The sequence below is a fragment of the Pyrgilauda ruficollis genome, unplaced genomic scaffold (genome assembly GCF_017590135.1).
Source record: "Pyrgilauda ruficollis isolate IOZ18807 unplaced genomic scaffold, ASM1759013v1 scaffold154, whole genome shotgun sequence".
NCBI lineage: Eukaryota > Metazoa > Chordata > Aves > Passeriformes > Passeridae > Pyrgilauda > Pyrgilauda ruficollis.
This window is the reverse complement of record NW_024514099.1, coordinates 830490-844975: the sequence shown is the minus strand read 5'-3', so window position 1 is coordinate 844975 and position 14486 is coordinate 830490. Positions and strand designations below refer to the sequence as shown.

Here is a 14486-nt window from a genome sequence, read left to right as displayed (position 1 = left end):
TGTTTTTCCCCCATTAAGCTGCATTGCTGCATTCTGTAAATACTGTCGTGCTCTTGCAGCAGCTCCCATCCTTCTGCTCTTTCTCGGAGGGAAAAGTACAGTACTTCATGGAATCATGGAATGGCTTGAGTTAGAAAGTACCTTAACAATCACTTCATTCCAATCCCCTGCCATGGGTGGGGACGTCTTCCACTAGACCAGGTTGCTCCAAGCCCCATCCAACCTGGCCTTGAACACTTCCAGGGATGAAGCATCCACAATTCCATTAAACCCTTAGTGTGAATACAGCTTTATGTTTCATGCTGTGTTTGCTCTACAGAAGAATTAGAATACTGTGTTGTGACTGTGGTTATTGTCTGTCTGACCATGATTTGCACAATTTCAATCTAATAGAGCAAAAGTCAGTAAAATATTTTTATGGCTAAAGGGGATTGAAATTACCTTTTGGTGATGCTTGACAAGGCAACATTGCATACATCAAAGCTTTGCTTCCCAAGTATGTCGGTCTGTGTTACAGTGCATATAATATGCACACACACATATATGCAAATATAGAGATGTAGGAATTGGTACATTTTAGTTTGTCACATTGGTGATTAATAACATGACTTAATGAAGCAAATTATTTTAAATGGCTTATAAACTTTGCAAATATTTTTCCAAGAGAGGAAACTGGTTTTAGAGTACTTTATTTCTGCATCACTGTGGTTTCTGATTGGCAATTAAAAGGTACTTAAAACACTTGAGACTTTCATGTCCTGTGTTGCCCTGTAGGTATTATCTTCATGTGATAATCCTTGTTTGTAGAGGAAGATTTTGGTGTGATAGAAGCTCTAGGAAAATATGGTCATTTCATACGATGTGATCAAGTTCTTGTTTTTGGTTTTCAGAGAAACTTGAGCGCTGATTTTTCAAATCAGACACAATTTCTTACTTATACACCAAGGGTATTCACTGGCAAGACAGTGCCGAGCCTGGAGTGTAGAAAAGTATTTGTAGGCTTAGCTGACTTCTTAAAAATCTTTTTGTGACAGATGTATCTCAATTTTTATGTTTTCTATCCCAAAGGCAATCATTCTTCCTGCTGTACCAAAGCATCTTCTTTGGTACAGCACAACAGGGATAACAAAATTCATTTCAGTCTCAACTTAATTCCAATGTAAAAAACTTGCAGTGAGGTGGTAATGAACTTGAACTCAGTATAGATTACCTCCTGCATGCTTACACAGATGCTCAAACACAAGACAGATATTTTCAAGACATGGTTCTATTCTGAGAGTGTTTCTCTCTTGAGCAGATTAAACCCTGAGATTTTCTGCTTTGCTTGTTACAGTTAACACAGTAACACCATTTGGAGTTCCACCTCCTAGGTTTGAATTAGATCTAGATAAATACATACCCAAAAGAAAAAATTATCATCATGATTATCAGGATGAGATCATTTTAGCAAATAAGGAGTTGGTAAGATAAAGAGACTGATCCTCTGAAACAGAGAATGATCAGACCAATCAAAACCGTTTGAAAAGCAAAACTCAAACATGTTTCATACTCCCAGCTGTGCAGTCCAGTGAGTACTGTGCTGATAACAGCCACCATCTTCCTCAAGTGCTTTGAATTTTGATGTGTTTGTCTTTTCCAAAACACTGGCTTGTGCCCCGTACACTTACTATACTCATGGATAAAATGCCAAATAATAATAATTTTTATTTTATCTGAACTAAAACTGTAATTGCTCTAGCAAAGTCAAAAGAATGACACCAGCTAGAAACACTGGCTAGAAATTAGCTGTCGGAGGTCTCTGGTGAGCCTTGTTCCATGCCCTGCTCTAAGCAGCTTCAGCAGCTGTATGCCAAGTAGGGAAGGGAATGCAGATCTTTATGATGCTGTCATCAGTCCTGTCTGGCCAGTCTGCTCTCCACTAACAGTCCACACCAACAGTTAAATTAAAAAGGAACTTCTCCCGATGCATTCAGCTTTTCAGGCACAGATGAGATATCCGTTCTCCCCAAATGTGGCTCTCTGTGGGGAGGACTTCACTGATCTCTATGCTAATGTGTAACCCAATGGAATAATGGGTCCACACTGGGCTAGGAAAAGTCTAAAGACTTTTTCAGACAGGACCAACACCTGGTATTACTCGTGGGCTGTTTTATTCAAATACTACAGCTTCATTATTATTGCACCACAAAATGCATTAGGCATCCAATTTCCTTTGTAAATGAAACAATGTATTATTTCAATAGCTACTTTTGAAGCTCTCTGCAACTTAAACCACAGATGTTAAAACTATTGGAATTAAATGAACCCCCTCTGAATTGTAATCCTTGAATAGACTATGAGGGTTTTTTTAATTATAAGGTTTATTAAATGAAATATATACTACAATGGAGTGCAAAAAGTCAAATGATCTTATATGGCAAAAATAAAAACTTGAAGCTCGCTATCCATACTCCATTGGGTATGGAATGCCAGAAGAGAAATAAAAGACATTTAATCTTGTTGCAAAGCCTAATGTTCTGTACCACATCATAATGTAGCCCAAAACAGACAATTGCTGCCTCATAAATCTCTTGGTTTTTCTTTTATTCACACTATAGACAAAAATCAAGTCTGTCTTTCAAAAATACTCTGTTGTCAAGTGAGCTTGAAAGTTTACAATGTTATCTATCATGTTTGACTATGTTTATGATGCTGGAGGTAAAATCTGAGGCTTGTGAGGTTCATTTTTTAGGTGATGCAGTGGCAGTGCAAGTATGGGCTGGAGATTATAAAGCTCTTTGCAGATGAGGGGGAAAAAGCATTGGGCAATTGGCATTGGAGAAGTTATTTCCAAAGACATTGAATTCAGTGCAACACTTATAATCAAGCTGTTTTTATCATAAAACTTTAGATACCTATTGTAGGAATGCCTAATTAAGAACTCAAGTTCCTAATACTCTCCTGCGGGGGATGGTTAGTAGCCTAATTTAGGGGCCCTGAATCATCCTGAGGATATTCGGTAGAAGTAGGGGAAGCCTGGGCTGTTAAATTTGGCACCCAAAGACTTGCCACTCATGTTTGGGGAATGTTGCCTTTTAGAGGAGTTGGATCACATCTCAGAAGTGTATTCTGTAGTTATCATGGTAAACAACTGAAGGTAAAATAAAGGTAGGAGGGCAAAACTTAGCATGAGGAAGATTTTGCTGACATCAGCACCTGCTGTGCCTTTAAACATATGCTTGTCACTAGACACTAATTTATTTATTATCATGAGGTCAAGGAAGCCAAAAGTTATTAGAAAGAAGAAATGTGTAAGAAACTAAATGTGTATTGTTAAGTTGCTGTTTAAACTTTAGCTGCTACAACTATATTGGCTGCTTCCTTTGCTTGTTTACTCAATTAATATGATAAAATAACTACTGCATGCTTTGAAATAAGGGTAAAAGTCCACTTTGGCTACTTTCCTTGTTTACACAGAGAGCAGTAGTCATTAAGTGATGTAGTTATAGTGCCCTTATCCTAAATTGTTGTTTATTTTCATAGAAAAACTTTATTTGATAACTCTTCTGGACAAAGTTACTTTAACTTGCATAATTTCAGCAACATTATGAATTCAGCAAATATTTTGCCATTTTGAGTAGATACAAGTGTAGAAGTTACACTTCTATACTAAAGAATACTTTTTCAGTATTTCATTAAAAGTTGCTCTAGTTTTTCTACCATTGTGATTCGATGTGTTTATTTTCAAAAAAGAACTTCTAATCAGTGTTCCTTAGTAAAAATATGCAGCTAATAATTTGAGTTAATGGGAGGGAGAAGAAGCTTTCTAAATAAAGTATGTCCTGTTTATGGAAGCAAGTGTTTGGTAGAGAACTCTTTCCTTATCCTCAGGTTGTCTGTTGCTTCTTCAGCTGTTAAATTATTCTGTACTCAAGAGAACATTATTGGTTGAATCTAAACCCATTATTTTTCCACTGAAATTTCCATTATCTGTTAGCAATTCCATCTTGGGGAGGATTGTAATATTTTTCATTTTCTATAGTGTTCTGCATGTGTTTCATTACTGTGCACCCTACATGAGAAAATGTCATTATTTCATGCACCAAAATACTCTGTCTGCACTGATGAGCATTCTTGTCTGACAAGTGCAGCTGCTGGCCTGCACTAACATGTCTTTAGCTTTATTTGAATCTCATATCTGTAATCATTAACAATTCATGCAAACAGCAAAACCAAAAGAAAGTAGTTCAAGGAATTCAGAGTGCTTGCTTTAACCAACTCTTACGTTCTGAGAGTAGGAAGGATATTATGAACCACGTGGTATATAAACAGTGCACAAGTCAACCCTATTCCCTGTGTACATTAATGAGATAACAGGAGAGGCCTGTAGCTCAGCAAAGATAATTTTTTTAAATTGCTTTTGCTGTTAAATTGCAGCTTTTGTGTTTTATAGATTTTATTTAAGCTGTCAGTAGCTGTGAATTAATAGTGTATTTAACAAACACAGAATTGAATACTAATAAAAAGAGAAGCGGACTCCTTTTCTTGTGTATATCAGGCTCTGACAAGATGATGTGAACTGATAATAAGCTTTTAATAAAGGGTAACTGAGAGTAAAGCTATAAGAATAGTTGAGATCTTTTAAAAAAAAGCAAAATTCTTTAGTTACCAGAAGCTTGTAAGTGCTGTCCAACAGCCACAGAAGCTCAGGATTATCCAAAAAATAGGGACAGAATCAGCCTGTTCAGACGTTTTTGGAGAGTGGCTGCACTTCTTCATAGTCCACTGGCCATGAGCAAGTGCTAGAGAGGACTGTGAGTGCTGACATCCCTCACTTACCAGGAAAGTAGTATTATTCCCAATGAGGTTAATGTGGGGTGAGTTGCAATATAATTGAAGGGTATTAGCATTTATTAGAAATTAAAAAGGAAGCAGAATTCCTTAAGGCCTGACTTTACAGGCATTTGGAGAGGATGAAAAGTTTCTCATTAACAACTTATGTGCTTTTTGGATGCACTGCAGATTTTTTTGTATGAACACCTGGCCCCTGCTCATATTTATTCAATCCAAACACCTGAAGCATATGAATAAGTGTTATTAGTTTTCCTAGTGATTAAAGAAAGCATGGCCAGAAACATGAGCAATACCAGGATGTACTGTGTCTCAGACTTGTGTTGAGAACTGTATTCTTATAAAGAGAGTGTAAAATCGGAGGCACTGGCATTGCCCCCAGCACAGCCTCAGTCCATGTAGTCTAATATTTTGAAGTTATTTCAAAATACAGGGTTTATCTGGAAAATTGGAGCGGTGTTTATCTAAAGTGGAAGCACCATGAGATGATGAAACACTGAAATGTTTCTTAAACTGTTTTCATTCCAGCATGCATAATAAGCAGTGCATATAATAGAGTAGAAAAATGCACTGTAGACAAAGATCACTCTCCATCATCCCAGTGAGAGATTTATACCCACTTGCTACCTTCTATGTCCCATCCTGGGGAAGGAAGGAAATACTCCAGCATTGCTACTGACCCGCTGCTTCTTCAGAAGACAATAATAATGGATGCATGTTTCCCACAAAATCTTGGATGTTTCCAATTTTCTTTTATATTTTGGGTTTTTCATAGGAAAACACCCTCTTTTCCCAATTACAGGCATTTAAGAATAGCATCCATTCCACTTACATGTGATTGCAATTGCCACCAAACATGGAAAGCCCCATTGCTGTTCTGCTTGGTAGTTGCATATGTGGCTTGCTGAACATGTGCTTGGGAACATTCATACTTAAAATATCTCAAATCCAGAGCTTCCAAAGTTTCAGGAATTGGCAGATTCTGTAGAAGGTCGCAAGGCATTGTAGTTAGAACCCTGGTGAGAATGTTTCTGCACTACTGATTGTGTGCTTGAGAGGACACAGTCTGCAACACAGGAAAGACTGACTTTGTAAAAAAATTAATATGTATCTGATAGTTCAGTCCAGGTCAGGAAGTAAATTGCCTTTTTTTTTTCATCTGTCAGAGACTTAGGTCATGGTTCAGTGATGCTGACAGTGTAGTGAACTCCTCTTCTGCTCAGGGAGTCCTGAGCATAGTTCATAAAGCTTATCCTGAAAGCTGCATCTTTGATCTTTGGCAAACTGACAGTTACTGTTACTGCACTGAGCAAAACCATATCCTTCAGCTCTTTGTAACAGTAAGAAAAACGTAGTGTTATTATAGAGGGGAAGGTGTTTGCACCTGTATTATAAATTATTTGCTCCTTTCTGCCAGCAAAGATTTAGGAATGCAGAAGGTAAATATATGGCTTATAGAATTTTTAGTCTTTAGTGATCTCAAATCTTCCAAAAGTCTTTTTTTTTTTCTTGATACTGGGGGCAAAATGGTATGGGCTTTCATCTCTTTATTCTCCCTGTCAGTGCAGTGCTATTTTTGCTTAAAAAGTGAATCTGTGCTAATATTGTCTTTGTGAGATACAACAAACTTCTTAACAAATCTGCAGTAGCACTCAAATAAAAATTTCTCTACAAATGCAACTTAACAACCAAAGAGAAGATGCTTGTATTCAATATACTGTTTAAAAGATTTCAGTTTCAGTTCTTCTCCTTGATACTTGGGTGAAGAACAGGCTCCAAAATTTCAGCCATCTTCTAAAAAGATAATGAAACAAAACAAGTAAGATGAAAGAATTACACTCACTCCTAATTTCTCACAGAAAGGTTTATTCCTCTAAGTCTCCACATTGTACCTTAACAGAAAAGATGACAAATTCATTCAAAGCATTTAAATTAGAGTTTTATCCAGCCTTGTCATTTGCCCTAAAGGAAGTACATGGAAAAATAGTGTGTTTCAGATTCAAATAGAATTTTCTTTGCATTTTCCAAAGTTATCTTAAAATCTACCTGCTAGAGAGAAGATGGTTTATTGGTAGTAATGTTGGAATACAATTTTCAGGTTGCTGCAGTCTGCATCCCAGCCTATACATTTTTTGGATAGGTTGTTTTGGTTAGCTCCCTGCCTAACCAAAACAGGGCTGCATTTTTTTGTTTCTGGTAGCAGCTAAAATCAGATGTAGGTGCATTTTTCTTTGTGACTTTGGGGAATTTATATGTGCACAAATTCACCTTGTATAAATATACCCACATACTGTGTGTGCTGCTTAAAGAACAGATAAGATCTCAAACTGATTTTTTGTTTTTCAAAAAATGTATCAGTGTGTTAGGCGGAAGTTTTTAATGAACAGGTGATATTTAGCTGAAAGGGACTAGCAGTTGTCTGTAGTTTATGACTCACACTTTGGTTAATCCCATGAAGAGACTATGGGAGTTGGTGTCATTAATGAGAAGCAGTTGCATTCCTCCTTTCGTATATCTCAAACTGAAGTTGCAGGCAAAAAATCCTACCAAGTCAAAACATTCAAATTTAGAATTCCTGCTGTTCAGCACCCTCCTCCCTTAAAATACCCAAATCAGAGATGCAACATAGATTAAATGATCTTCTGTTTACACCAGCAGTTCTCTGACCTTAATTCTGTCATCCTACCCATAGATTTGAACAGCTAGAAATTTAAGCATCATCTTTCACACATGTCTGTTGACTAGTGTAAGGAAGCCCGTTCTGCCTCTTAAATCAGCTTTGCTACTTGTCCTCAGCATAAGGAAAAAGACTTAAAAAATCTTTGCCAAAAGAAAAGGGATGACTCACGAAGATTTATTTTCATGGTGAACAGAAAGTATTTAAACTTGATTAGACATATGAAAGAATTTATCATGGATTTATGTTTCACTGTGCTATGTGAGCTAAATGTATAAATACATCTTCAGTAAAACTTTCTTACTGTGACAGAAACAGTCTGGAAACAAGTGTGACTCACTGACCAATTATGCCAGTGCCATAACACTATGGAAGGGAAATGTTGTAAGTGTTCAGAACTTAACTGAAGGTAAAACCTGTGGGGTTTTGCTTGATTGCTTTCCTGCACAAAGATGTAGACTACATTTGCTTTAGTTTTGGTTGTACATTGGACTGAATTTCAAACCTTGTAAGAGAAGTTTGTCAGGAAAGATTTTGCAATTTTGTCCTGAGAAATTCCCATATACATGTAATCCTAATACTTTATAGAAGAGTGTCTAGGAAGATCATTAGAACCATGTTTTTTACTAGAAAGAGAAACCTTTGTAAAATTGATGTGTAATACTGCAGAGCACTATCGGTAAATAGCAGAATAAAACAGCAGATCCTTTCCTTGGAGTATAATAGAGGTGAAAATCATGTTTCAAACACTGCTCATCTGTCTTGACAGGTAAAGAAGAATCTCTTCTGCAAACCCATCACTTTTCAGTTCTGAAGCTAATCTCTCACACAGTCACCACAATGACTTTACAGGACTTGAAGCCTCTGGCCACACTTGTAAATTGGAAACCTCTGGGGATAAATTCTAGAACATGATCTCAGTCATTTTATACAGTAAAATTATTAATTGTTTCCTGATGCAGTTTTGGCAGATTAAGTGTGCTCTCAAGTGATTCCAGGGCAGTTTGGGAGTTAGCATGACCAAGGTACTGTTCCCATGTGGCAATATCTGGTTGTCCATTTTGGCAGATTAAGGGACATAGGCACCGAAAGTCAACTTGGCTTTGCTGTTCAGATGCTGAGGGTGAATTTAACCTGCTAATGTGTATGTCTTAAATGGACCAGTGACAAAAATTGTGATTCTAACTGGAAATTTTTTCTTTATGTTTCGTATATTTTCACTATAATATTTTTGTCAGTGTTATTTTTTACCACATAGATACTCTTAATGTTGAGGGAAAAACATTATTGCAGGCATTCTGTATCAGTCACGAAGGAAAATAGTAATTCTTCTGCAATCAGCAGAGATTTCTGAACTGCTAAGATTAACACTGGTAGAGATGTATATTACCCAGTAGCATGTTTTATGCATATTAGATATGAAGCTTGAAACTGTCCTTTTTTCATCTATTCTTTGGAGTTAATTGTATATTAAAAGCAAACATAGACAAATAGTAGGGGTGTTGCTCTGTGGCGAACCAACAATTTGGGAGTTGTTTCCATAGCCCAAAGTTGGAGTGAGTTGTGCTGTTTCGTTGCCTGCAGTGCAGGGTGTGTGTCTCTTTCACTTGCTCTGGGAAATCCAAACACAGCTAAGCTGATAAAATAGGTCATAAATTTGCACATTCATAATTATTTTGACTTCAAGGAGAACTCATATACAGCAGAGCAAAAGAGCAACTGTGTAAATTGAATTTTGAGTTCAGCATTCCTTCCAAAGGATCCCTGTCTGTCCATGTGAGGACATTAGACAACAGGGTTTTCCTGGATATGGTTGTGTGGCTGTAAGACAGCGTCTCCTTGCCTGCTATTAAATACTACTGCAAGACAGTTTCTTTATTAATCTGTTGCTCTGCACTGAACTGTTACAGCCTGTTCATAATAGTGCTTAAAATCTGTACCCTGTCCACAGCTGAACCTCCAGTAGCTTGCTGTCTCTGACCACCTCCTCAAAGTTGAATTTTTACCTCTGTACAGGCTGAAACTCCATAATAGTTTTGAGCTCAAAACCCACAGTTATTTCACAATAGTTGTTTTTCAAGATCTAGGTGTCTTATCATGACTGCACCATGAATCTGCTGCTTAGTCCAACTCAGTGGTCAAACCTCATGTTATATGATATGCTTTCTTTTTTCATTCTTTTCCTAAATAATGGATTAGAAAAGTCATGTGTTATAACCAAACAAGGAGAGAACAAAGGAATAAGGAAATAGAGGATGCCAGCACCAGCAAAAAGAGTAGGGAAAAACTTGCAGCACAAAAGGTAAAACAGGAGGAGGCGATTTAGTGACAACTTGATAAAACAGATTGGATAAACAGTCTGGTTTTTTGGTGTATGTTTAAATAGCTGTCTAAATCACTGACTGAATTCCTCAGTATTCTTGGATCGAAGACTGCTCATCAGTTTCAGCAATTCTAGTTGTTTTGAGCTGAGATTATAGGATCATATAAGCAGCAAAAATTTATTTCTAGCATCTTCTACTTTATTTAGTGCCATGTAGATTTGAGGGAAAAGAATTGTAAGTTATTGAATCAGAAAAAGAATAATTGGAAGGATCATTGATACAGAAGATGTCTCTGCTGGTTCCCTTCTCTCATCTTCCATTTTGAAACAATGCAGAACCATTTTTTTGTTCTAAAAAATTGTTGGAAGTTTATTGTATCAACTTTATCTTTCAAAATAACATTTTGTTTCCCAATATTCCTTTGTATGTTTTATCTGAGTTCTGCTCTGATACCGAAATCCTTCAGGACTAAGCTGAGACCTGTTTATTTCCTTCTGAATCATGTTGTATTCTTTTAGATGTTATAGTGCAGCTTCGTAATGACTAGGAGATGTTCACAAGGATCCCACCTTTTCTCTTTGAAAAAGTTAAGGCTGCCTTCTTGAACTGTAGTGCTGTACATTAATAGAGTTGATTATTCTCTGAAGTGTTTCAGTCAATCCCAGTAACATGTATAATGTAGAAATTAGGATGCTTTCATTCCAAAAATTTCTTAAGATAAGCTGCTTCTTGAAAGCTGCTTCTAAATTTGACTGTCTTGAAATAAAAAGAATAGGTAAGTTATCAAAATTGTGTAAGACTGAGAACTGTTAGCAGTCCTTTCTATTGGAAGAAATGTCTCTACTATTGTCAGATGGGACTCCTTACTTTTGCAATTTTTCTGTGTCAGCACTGGAGTTTAACAAGCAAAACACAGCAGGACCTGAAAATACTGCTTCAATCTGTCTGGAAAAAAGGAAAATTCCCATAAAGTACAAGTGCAGTAGGACATGAATTCAAACTGTAGTCACCACTAGCACATGGGACTCCCACCTGTTGATAGAAAGCTGCCCATTTATTCTACCTTAAGAAATCATGTAGAATAGTTCAGCATTTCCAGTGTCACTAATAACTGTAGCTGGAAAAGTTCTAAAAAAGAAGCATACATCCCAAAATGTGAAAATCATCTCCTCCAAAAACCTTGCTCAGGGACATCAGTGTGGCTGATAATCAAAAGCCAAAATGTGCCCTCATGTGTGTCCTTGACTCCATAAGGACTTGAGAGGCTTTTTCCTCACACTATTTTCATCATCTCTGCTTCGCTACTTTGAGGTTCAAATAATTTATCATCTGAATTTGAAAACAACAAAAAATACCTGCTGTTTTGTCTTTGCCTCATTTGATAAGGATGCAGCAACTCCTAACAGGAGTTTAGGATGGTAAAACATCAAATGAGATAGAAGGCAGGCTAAAATGGTTATATTGTCATTAACTTACAGTACCCTTAGCTCCTACAATGTGTTTGTGCTGTGCTGTAGGTCTCAAATGAACAATTTGAGAGTAAATGAATAAAAATTGTATGCTTGGTTAGTGGGGTGTTCATGACTCCAGATGTTACAAACTTAGAAGTGTTCACTACTTCTGTTAAAATTATTTGTGAAATAGAAATTTGCTGGTTATGTTGGGAGTCTTCTTCCTTCCTTTTGCTGTTAGAGTACAGTTTGTGATGGAGATAACATCTGAAACTATGTCTGCATCTTCACACCTTAGGATGTAGCACTCTTAGCACTCTGTTCTGGTTGTGTTGTCAGTCAGAAGCCAAATAAATCCAGCTGACAGGGCACTAGTGGGATTCCTGCTGTTTGCAGTAAAACTTCTCCAGGGTTGGATGAGCCAGGGGAAGCAATATTATGATGCTGACAGCTGGGTATAGGTCCTTGCTTTGTTTAATAGTCACTGCAGAGGACACTTTAGGGTGTGTTGGAAGGCACTGTCACTGCACTGCATTGAAAAATATTGGCAGACCCTAGCAAGGCATCCGACCCTCATCAAATATTCCTCTTAAATTAAAAGCATATTTAGCTATTCTGCTCAGCTTGTTCTTAGGAAGCCAATAATGGAGTTGGATCCTCTTGCTCTATTTTGAGGATGTTTTATTGAATTATGCATTGAGTGATGTGACTAATTTGTGGAACAGAAGTCCCTGTGCATCAGCTGTTCACGGTCGTTTTCCTGGGGGGAAGATAGAACTTTTTATGTTAAAAGACACTGATCATCCTTTTCAGCATATCAAAGAACAAATGTATTGTATGCTTTTCTATTGAAAAAAAAATAGAACAAATGGCTTTTATCTGTATTTTCATCACTGATGCTAATGGGACTTGTAGCAATGTAGATAAAAGCCAGTCACACTGTTGAGATGTGGAGTCCAACAGAGCAAGGTACACAACAGAAGTAGGAGGGTTCATCCCTGTAGGGACAACCTGCAAGTGTGTGACTCAGCCTGCTTGGAATAAACCATTGGTGTGCAAAGCCAAGGCCCTCCAAATTGATGTACACAATCAATCTGATTAATGCAGTGGCTGTGCAAACTTACTGAATGCTCAACTTTACTGCTGCCCAGATGGATTTCTCCAGAAAAAAAGTTTGGTCTCTGCATCCGCTCAGCCATAGGAGCACATCACGGAGATGTCCGTGATGGAAGAGATGCAGGGCAAACAAAATCAGCTGGACTCTGACTGGAAAGGAAGAGATGGGACTATGAGGGTTGAGCTAGAGCTCTCATGAATTGTGGGCATAATTGGGAGTAAGCTGAAACCTGCAGGCTCACCTTGAAGAGCAGGAAGGGAGTGAGGGGACAGTGCAAAAGGGTCAAAGGGGTAAACCTGTGGGGTGATGTAGAGATTAAGAAAAAAAAAAAAAAAAAGAAAACCAGCAAGCAGCAGGTTCTTAAAAGTATATAGAAATACATAGTAGAGGATAACATTAACTGGGAGCAATAAAGTTAGTCCTCACAGCTGATCACAAATTGTAATGTCACTGTGAGCAGAAGGAAGTTCTGTGGGTGGACCCTAGGACAGAGGCATTAACTAAGACTAAGAACTTATTATAGAAGGCTTATTCAAAAGAGAAATTAGGCAAGGAAAGGTTTTGATCAACCCCCCTTGCCTAGGGTTCCACCTGTAAATGCAGTTCTTGCACCTCTCTTGCTATCCAAGCTTAAGAAATGCAACATTGCTCTTTAATAGACAAGCCAGAAAGGCAGGCTTTCTGTAAGGTGATATGGCTGCTGCTGTCTTCAGAGTATCATTTTCATCTTACCTGGAGCTGTGGGACAGTAAAGGTAACACCTGCCAGCACTTTCTTTCTTAAAGAAAGAGCATACTTGTGACATGTGCTTCTGAAAGAGCACTGTGTTGTCATCTGATATATTAGGGCACTGTATTGTCATCTGATATATTTGGATATTCTCAAGTCCACAGAAAAAAATGGCAAGTTATCTTTTCATCACAGGATATTCATAGTAAATAGAAAAATAAAACATCTCGCCACTCCTTGCTGCCCAAAGGAAGTCTATAAACAGAACTCCTTGGTGTATCCAAGTAAGCTTCAGAGGGATTGAAGAAGTGTGGTTGAAGTGTGAGTAATTCTACTTATAGAGAATCTGTCAAGAATACAAAAGGAAAGCCTGGCAGTGGAAGTATCCCTGTACCTCTGGTAGGACAGTGACCACGCAATTCAGTGCAATTCAATAGAACTTACCTGTAAGTAGATTGGCTCCTCCCTGTGTCGGCTGATAGAGCTACAAGGTGATTTACTTACAAGAATGTAAGTGCAAGCCTTTAAATAAAAAGAACTGCTATTGACTTTGAGTCACCAGCACTGATGAATTTTTGGAGTCAATTTACCATCATTTAATACTATACTGTTAGTGTGTGGCCTTTTCACTTCTGCCAATAAACTTCACAATACATACCGAAGCAGGACTGAAAAGCCTGTGAACGGCATGGAGACACTATTTGTTCAGTGTTGCATTGTGACATACTCCTGATCTTTTTTCCTTTGCTTCCTTAGATTTTTTTAATTTTATTTTAAACTTCCTTATTTCATTTCTGTTAAGTGTGTGTGTTCATTTTAGTGATAGCGTAGTTCATTGTGGAAGTTATTTAATGTTCAATTGTGAATACTAGGCCGAGGCACCTAGCAGCATTAATATGTTAGTAGCCACCCAGTCATCATGCTTCCCATGTCAGCTGTAGAACACAAAAGTTATACTGGAAGTACTTAGATAAATCTGTTTCATCAGAATGGCTATGTACTTTCATTTTGTCAAAATACCTGCGTGTTGGCTTTCTTTGCTGCTTAAATGCTGTTCTATCTGTTCCTAACTTCCCCTGTTTAACAGCAGACAAACCCAGGGAGCACTGAATGAATCGGATGATCCCGAAACAGGCTGTCTAACTGATAACAAGCCAACTTCTCGACACTTCTATCCTGTCGCCTTGCTGCTTGTCAGCTCACACTTGCTGGTTGTGTGGCTTATTTTAAGTCTTGCTTTGCTATTAGCCAAATATCAATAAACTTCACTTGTGTTCCTTTCTTTTCTACAAACTGCAACAAACTAACTCTAGAAAAAAGGAATCATGTTGTAATATTTCTACAGACTCAGACCCCAA

General features: G+C 37.6%; 1 protein-coding gene across 7 annotated transcripts in view; it reads left to right on the top strand.

The window, feature by feature from the left end:
- Positions 1 to 14486, top strand: part of INPP4B (inositol polyphosphate-4-phosphatase type II B) — a 157268-nt gene that overhangs the window by 100173 nt on the left and 42609 nt on the right. The window contains exon 17 of one of the 7 annotated variants that reach the window (XM_041461783.1): positions 14216 to 14481. The exons of 5 other annotated variants lie outside the window; for them this stretch is intronic. In XM_041461783.1, coding sequence (XP_041317717.1) covers positions 14216 to 14390 — 175 coding nt within the window. In that variant the 3' untranslated portion in view covers positions 14391 to 14481. Of the gene's footprint in view, positions 1 to 8276; positions 10049 to 14215; positions 14482 to 14486 lie in introns of those variants that run through there. One more of the 7 variants, XM_041461779.1, reaches the window with a different exon arrangement.